Genomic DNA, 8,356 nt, shown 5'->3' with positions numbered 1-8,356 from the left:
CAGCTCAGTGCCAGAGACCTCAATTGTCGTGCGTTCTCTAGGGTTGAATTCTGTAAATTCTTCTGCAGGCCGTCTCCCATGCCAATCAAATGTGACCAAAAAGGTTGAATTCTCTGAATGCTTCTGCAGGCCGTCTCCCATGCCAATCAAATGTGACCAAAAATGTTTTGTTGCAAAATTTCGGTAAAAAATATGCAACTTCTATATTAGACATTGACAAAATGAAATAAATCCAACAAATCTTAGCGATGTTATTGGTGGGACAGCAAAAGTTTAATCACCTTTAATGTTTTAAGCCTTCGCAATAGTTCCAGCAGGCAGGAACTAATAATAAAAAAGAAGAAAGAAAGAAGAGAACAGAACAAGCATATTCTAACGTACCTTCGATATTTTCGATATTTTTCTCGGAGGCGACGTTAGATTATATTATCAAGTCGGACGGAATGATAGGATGGATAAAAATGTATACGTAATTACGTGTCGCCAATATGAATAATAATAATAGAAAACGAAGCCGGCTGCAAGAAAAAACTGAATGTGGCATCACCATGTACAGTTCATTCATTGCAAAGCTCGCCCAAACGAAATGATCGAGGGTGATTATTCCAAGAGCTCTTTAACAAATCTGTTTAGTAAATCGACGTATGATTTCTGAGGCCTTTAAAATCCCTTCTCCACAGTCCATCTCCATTCAAATAATCAAAGCTCTCGATTCTTTTTGTTTCCAGAGCTTTTGTTCCCTTTGGTGTTCCAGTTAATATCAATTGCGATGGAACTCATGGCCAAAACAAAGACATTAATGGCTTTCATGGCCATGGTGGCTTTGATTGGCGCTGCTGACGTGGCAGCACAGTCAACAGACTGTGATACTCTGATGTCCACCTTGGCTCCGTGCTTCGGCTTCCTTGCAGGCAACGATCAATGCCCATCTCCACTGTGTTGCAAAGCATTTACTAACATTGTTCAAGTCAACCCGGTCTGTTACTGCCCGGTCTTAAACGGCACTGCAGGAGATCAACTAAATGTGACCAAGGCGTCAGATCTTATCTGGGAATGCATGGTCCCATTTCCAGGAATCTGCGCAGATTATGATTCAAATTTCAGTTTAGGTACACGAATTTCTATTAAACATGAAAATAATCTATATATCAAGAAAGATAGAGAATAGCAGAGTCAGTATTCTGTTACAGAGGGCAAAGATAATAGTCTTAATCAAGTAGATATTAGCTCAGCTATGGTTATTGCGCTGTGTGTTCAAACTCACTATTCTTTCAGAGGAGCAGTTTTGTTGTATTCGATTAACAATTAAGAAAAGCCATGCAAGAATGATGGCAAAAACAAAATCATCTAAAAGGAACTGACTTATAGAAAAGCTAGTTAGTTCTAATTTTTCATGTTCCTTTGTTTATTGTACTAGATGAAGCTCCAGCTGTGCCATCTTGTAGAACTTTGTCACCTCTTCCACCTGTGCCAGCAGCTCCATTTTTCCCAATAACTCCAGCTCCTGCTCCTGGTCCCTTTTTCAGAAGACTGCTTGGTGTCTAATCACCAACATCAGTACACCAAGTAAGATTTCTCCAGTTTTCCAGTATGGCTAAATCTAGAATGTATTATGACTACTTAGTCTATTGTTCAGGTTTTTCTTGAGGAATTGTTTCGTTTTTCAGGTAAACCTGTGCAAAGACGTGGTGGGCACTGGTTTAAATGAAGATTCTGAGTTGAAAAGATCGTAGAAATAGTTTACATGGCTTGATTGTAGTTTGTTTGGGTATGGATTTTGGCAATAAATTGTTGACTGCATTACTTTTCATTGTATGTTGTACTTCTCAGCTTTGCAAGGAATAAAAAGGATTGAATTTGACTCTGCTGCTTAGAACAGTGAGTTTTACTTGTCAATTATTAGATGCTATCATATGTATATTGTAAGTATGTTTTCAGCAGATAATACTACAATGCAAATTGACTAAGTGAAAGATTAATATTTGTTTTGTGAATAAATAGGAATTTTTTTAAATAATATAAATATTAATTATTTATAAAGTTAAAATATAATATTTTTAAGTTAAAGTATTTCAATAATTATTATCGATAATTAAATTGATTAAAAATGTTATTCTATTTTCAAGTTTTCATTTGTTTCAAAAATTTTATAGTCTACAAATATATGATATGATATAATCATTAAAATGATGAATAATTAAAAGAAATCTGAGATACAATGAACAAAACTGAATTTAAAATAAAAGAAAACTGTCACATGTATGTATTCTTTGTATGCTGGACGGCTGCTGCAGTTAAAAAATAATTGTAATGCTTTTCTAAGCAATTATACTTGTCATTAATATAGACGCTTTATTGTGTGAAAGGATATGTTAGAGCTGTAATGAAAAGTTCACCCCCAACAAATAGCTCCATGACAATATGCACAGGTACTAAATCCTGATAAGCCCTTTTGATGGTATAATTTCTTTTTTTCAATTGATTTCCTAGAATATTCTTTGTCATGGAAATCTCAATATTAAATATTAAATATTGAGTCCTACTCTTCGGTATGAGGTTTTATTGATGAAGCATTTTCTGAAAATAATTATGAAGCCTAATAGATATAGCCCCACTTTCTGAATCCAATAAACTTCTACTATATTTTTTAAATTTTTTAACACTCTGAGCAAAATGACACTTGTCACCAAAGGGGCAATGCCTAATGTTCTTCCTTTGTTGCAAATCCTAGTCTTTCAATACATGGGTCTTTGAGATACTCTATAGGTTGTAAAACTCTAGCTAAACCTATAGATCACAAGATGGATTTAGCTGGAAAATAAAGAAGAAAACTTGCATGTGAGTAAAAAAAAAAGAAAGAAAACTATTTCATTAACTATAAATTATACAAATTTATATAGATAAAAAATTTGTTAAAGAAAAAAAGGAGATAAAAATAGGAATAAAATTGGAATAATCAAAGAAATTCCATAGTTAGCTTAATATTTATTCATATATCATAGATAAAAAAGGTTGTAATGATAATTGTTCATAAAAGAATGGATAAAGAAAGGTTGTGTGCACTAACACCCCCCTTTAAGTTTACCTAAGGAGACAAAAGCCAAGGGAAAGGAAAGAGAAAAGTGATAAAATCCTATAGGAAGAAAAACTATCCTCAAAATATACATTAATTGTACATCACAGCTACTATGTTGCACTAGCCTTCACCATAAGAAGGTCTCGTAGAAAGTGAAACTTTTGCTTGGAGAAAGTCATCATGAAGATATCCACAATGTTTTGAGAATTGGTATAGTACTACAAGTCGATGAATGGTGCAGCCATGGCAAGAGGGTCCTCAAATAGAACAATTTGAACCATGCAACAAGAGTAAACACAATGGAAACAAGACAATGTGATGGAGGCAATACAAAATAGACTGAATTATATCAAGAAACTCAATTACAATATATTGGCAACATGTGGGCTACAAGATTTGGCTCACAAGATTGAAAACATATGTGCTCAAATACAATATCAGTCAACTCCGGACCTCTTAACCTAAAGATTTTTCTTCTATGTTCTAATGGATCGATTCTAATGCTTAATTAAATTGATTTATATGATCAAAAGTGTTCTCTGTGGGCCCAAGATGAATTAAATGCCAATGAACTATTAAGGATATAGCTTCATTTAGATTGAAGCAAGTAATATATAATGACATTGAAGGAAGGGTCATGTCCCCGTAGGGTCATGACTCTACGTGGCTTAAGCCACGTAGAAGTCATTGCCCTACATGGACATGACTCTTCATCCTTTTATTTATAGGCATCAATACTTGCTGTGAACTAAAACCAATAATCATGGTAGTTTCACGAACCAGCAAGTTATCGATATTATCATAGAAGATTAATAGTAAGAGTTATATATATATATATATATATATATATATATACACACACACACATTGGAGGTAAAACATATTCATTGCAGTGATCTTATTAAAGTCTATCCTCACTACATATTACTAGATTATTGTATTCTCTATCTCTAATCTATCTTCCTTAACATGGTATTAGAGCCACGTTGGTAAAGAAATAATAAAATAGTGACACCTCTTTTCTAAAAAAAAATCAGACTTGCCCTTTGAATCAAAGGAAAAACAATCATGGTGAACAGTGTTAGAGTGGAGGATAGACTCGAAGGTGCATCCAACTTTGACTCATGGAGAATTTGAATAACAACAATTCTTCAAAAACTCAAACTAAATGCATACATAGAAGAAGATACTAAGATGCTCGAAGATGAGCTAGAGAAAACAACCTGGAAAAGACACAACAACAAGGCTAAGAAAATCATAATTGATGTTGTTAAAGATCACATTCTCACAACCATCTCAGAACTAACTACAGCTTATGATATGTTCAAGACCATTCAAAACTCATATGAAATAAAGAATGCAAGCATATTGCTCACTTTAAAACATCAATTAATGCATATCTACATGAACAAAGGAGAAACAATCACATCCTATTTCATAAGGATTTCAGAATTAAAAGACCAATTGTCAACTATTGGGAATAATATAGATGATATGGAGATATCTCTAATAGCACTTAAGGGATTACCATCCAGTTGGGAATCCTTTATTCAAGGCATTAGTGCTTGTCCAACACTACCAAAATTTGATCAACTCAAGAATGATTGTGCTCAAGAAGAATCTCGACTAATCGCAAGAGGATTGGGTCCAAACAAAGGTGGAGAAATTAAATAACTACATGCTAACACAAGCAGCAAAGGGAAGAAAAGGAAGTTCAAACAGAAGAGAGGAAATAATCATAAAAGCAAAGACTTCTCCAATATTCAATGCTTCAACTGTGATAAATTTGGACAAACTCACAGGGTCTGCCTAGAAAGAAAGAAAGCTCAATCAACCATAGCTAAAGTCAAGGAAGTAGAGAGTCCTCTATTTTTCTTAGCCTTATCAAGCGAACTAAAATCAAACAAACATATGTGGATAATAGATAGTGGAGCATCTCAATACATAACCGGTTTTAGAGATCAATTCCAAACCTTTGGAGGCCACTCAATTGAAGAAGTTACAATAGGAGACAATTCTACCTATCCAGTGAAAGGAATTGGGACCTGCTCAATTCAATTAAGAACAAGAGTTACATTACAATTGAAAGATGTTCTCTTTGTACCATGTATCAAAAGCAATTTGGACTCTATTTAAGGACTAGTTGATCAAGCATATCGTGTCACCTTCCATGAAGATAAAGTTCTACTCTGGCTTAAAAACTCTAACATATAGAATACTATTCCTATAGGATTTAGAGATGGTAGTTTATGCATGTAATACTAAAAAACAAGCACTAAATCATGAAGTATCAAACTCTAATGAAATTTCGCATAGAAGATTAGGACATCTTCGATTTAGTGCCCTACCTTCTATGGGGAAAATTACCATAGGATTACCCAATCTAAAATTCGATCATGTTGGAACTTGTAAAGGATGTGCTCTAGGGAAGAACTCAAAAGGGTCCTTTCCCTCAAGTGAACACAAACCAAAAGTTGTACTAGAACTTGTCCACACTAATTTGTGTGGTCCAATGTCATTACCATCACTAGAGGGATTCTTGTATTATGTGATATTTGTGGAGGATTACTTTAGGAAAAAATTGGATCTATTTCATAGAACTCAAAGAATCAAATGAAGTATTATTGAAATATAAAGAATTTAAGGCTCTAGTGGAAAATCAAACTAGGAAGAAAATAAAGACTCTAAGATCAAATAATGGGGGTGAATATATCTCTGAAAATTTTAAAGAATTTTGCATTTTTGTTGGGATTACGAGGGAGTGTATTGTACCTTATAATCCTCAACAAAATGGAGCTGCGAAAAGAAAAAATAGAACCATGATCGAAGCTGCTCAAGCCGTGATGCATGATCAAAATCTACATATCTCATTTTGGGCTAAAGCCTCAAATACAACTATGAACATTCAAAACAGATGCCCTCATTCAATCCTAGAGAATATAACACCTGAAGAAGCCTTTACAAAAAATAAACCAAATTTAAGCCATCTGAGAATCTTTGGTTTCCACATGTATACTCACGTTCCTAAATAAAAGAGAACCAAACTAGAACCCTTTGGGAAGAAAGGCATATTTGTTGGCTATAGTGAAATAACTAAAGGATACAGAGTCTATATTCTAGGATGAAGATCTATTGAAATAAGTAGAGATGTAAAATTTGAAGAAGATGTTGCTTATAAACTATGTCTAAATGCAGAAGATGATCTAACCGCAGAATCAGATGAAAATCCTACAATTGAAAATCAGAGGGAGAATAGCATAGAAAATCATGAACTTCAATTACTTGATTTCAAGAATGCTGAAAATCCTAACAACAAGAAAAGACCACTATGGGCAAGAAAGATGATTGAACAAAATAATGTGGAACCCGATGAAATCTTGAAAGAGAATAAGAAAACAAGAAGTCAATCATGCTATGTTGCACTCATGACCGAACTTACAAAATCTGAACCATCAAATTTTGAAGAGGCTTTAACATGTCAAGCTTAGAAAGATGCAATGATTGAGGAATACCAATCTATCTTAAAAAATGATGTCTGGGACATTGTACCTAGACCAAAAGACAAATCAGTTGTCTCATCAAAGTGGTTATTCAAAATCAAATATGCACCATATGGTAGTATTGAAAAACACAAAGCCAGATTCATTGCTAGGGGGTTCTCTCAAAAGGTTGGAATTGATTACAAAGAGACATTTGCTCCAGTTGGCTGATATACTTTTGTAAGAACCATCATTGCCATTGTAGCTTCCAAAGGGTGGAAGATACACCAAATGAACATGAAGACTGTATTTTTTAATGGTGTTATTAAGAAAGAAGTATATATAAAACAACCTAAAGGTTTTGCTGCACATGATATAAATCTCTATGTGTGTAGACTAAAAAAAGCTCGCTATGGCCTTAAGAAAGCTCCCAAGGCATGGTACGAAAGGATAGATAGTTCTCTCTCCAAACTATGATATTCCAAAAATGAAGCAGACTCTAACATATACTTCAAAATATTGGATGGTGACATGTTAATACTTGGTCTCTATGTTGATGACTTGTTGATAGCAGGAGAAGATCACCTCATTGCAAAATGCAAACAAGATCTTGTGGCTAAATTCGATATGAAGGATCCAGGTCTACTGCACTATTTTCTAGGCCTAGAAGTATGGCAAAAAGAGAATTATATTTACCTAAATCAAGGAAAATATACCACTGATATCTTGACCAGATTTGGTATGATAGATTGTAAGCCTCTATCCATTCCAATGGAAACAAATCTTCATAAGCTCAAAAGTGAAGCAGCATATTCAGAACCTACAGATCCTACATACTATAGACAAATTATTGGATCTCTTATGTACCTGGTAAACACTTGCCCTGATATTTGTTACGCTACCAATGTGTTAAGTCATTTCATGTGCGAACCTAAGAAGATTTCCCTAATGGTTGCTAAGCATATTCTGAGATACTTGTGTGGCACTATTGGACTTGGCCTGAAGTATAAAAATGTCGAGATACAACTCCAAGGGTATTCTGATTCCGACTAGGAAGGAAGTTCCATTGATTTTTTAAGGTACAACGGGGTGTTGCTTTAGTCTTGGATTAATTATGATATCCCAGTTTAGCAGAAAATAGTTAGTAGTTGCTTAGAGTTCCACTGAAGCCAAATATATGGCTGCCTCCATGGGAGCACATGAGGCAATATGGTTAAGGAAATTGCTAGTTGGACTATTTGGGAAGCCCCTAAACCCCACTGTGATTCACTGTGATAATCAAAGCTGCATCAAACTTTCTGTAAATATAGTTTTTCATAATTGATCCAAGCATATAGAAATCCCATACCATTACATAAGAGATATGGTAGATAGAGATGTCATCAAATTGACCTACATCAGCACTGAAGAGAAAAGTGTCGACATATTCACCAAACCTCTTGCAAAGTTGAAAGTGGAGTACTTTAGAGGTAAACTTGGTATGACTAAATTATAATGGAAATTTCTGATATTAATCTTAATCATATGTAACTGATATATTCACGAATATCTTGAATGCAATATTGCATGTATGTGTTATGTCATGGAAGGTGACGATTGTTCATGTGGTGTAAGTGTAAGATAGCTATTGTAAGGTGATGACTTTCACAATAGCCTGATCTATTATCAAGATTGACTATATTAAGTTGTTGTCTTGGAATGTGTGGGAAATCTTGATACTAAATTTTCTATGATGAGTTATTGAATTGTTATCATTAAATGATTGTCCTAAAATATGTCAGAAATTATGATAACAATCATA

At 34.2% G+C, this 8,356-nt stretch overlaps 1 protein-coding gene across 1 annotated transcript; it reads left to right on the top strand.

Moving 5' to 3' along the window:
• Positions 1-748: 748 nt before the first annotated feature.
• LOC131061237 (non-specific lipid transfer protein GPI-anchored 29-like) lies at positions 749-1,552 on the top strand. Its single transcript, XM_057994780.1, has 2 exons — positions 749-1,109; positions 1,418-1,552. Exons 1-2 carry the CDS (start codon positions 770-772, stop codon positions 1,543-1,545), a joined length of 468 nt encoding a protein of 155 aa, XP_057850763.1. The 5' UTR covers positions 749-769; the 3' UTR covers positions 1,546-1,552.
• Positions 1,553-8,356: the final 6,804 nt, after the last annotated feature.

Source organism: Cryptomeria japonica, chromosome 7 (genome assembly GCF_030272615.1).
Source record: "Cryptomeria japonica chromosome 7, Sugi_1.0, whole genome shotgun sequence".
NCBI classification, from domain to species: Eukaryota; Viridiplantae; Streptophyta; class Pinopsida; order Cupressales; family Cupressaceae; genus Cryptomeria; species Cryptomeria japonica.
This window is presented reverse-complemented; position numbering and strand designations above follow the sequence as displayed.

Coding starts and splice junctions, on each gene's coding strand:
- LOC131061237 (XM_057994780.1), top strand. CDS start 770: ATGGAACTCATGGCCAAAACAAAGACATTAATGGCTTTCATGGCCATG. Junction 1,110..1,417: donor TGATTCAAATTTCAGTTTAG/GTACACGAATTT, acceptor TTATTGTACTAG/ATGAAGCTCCAGCTGTGCCA.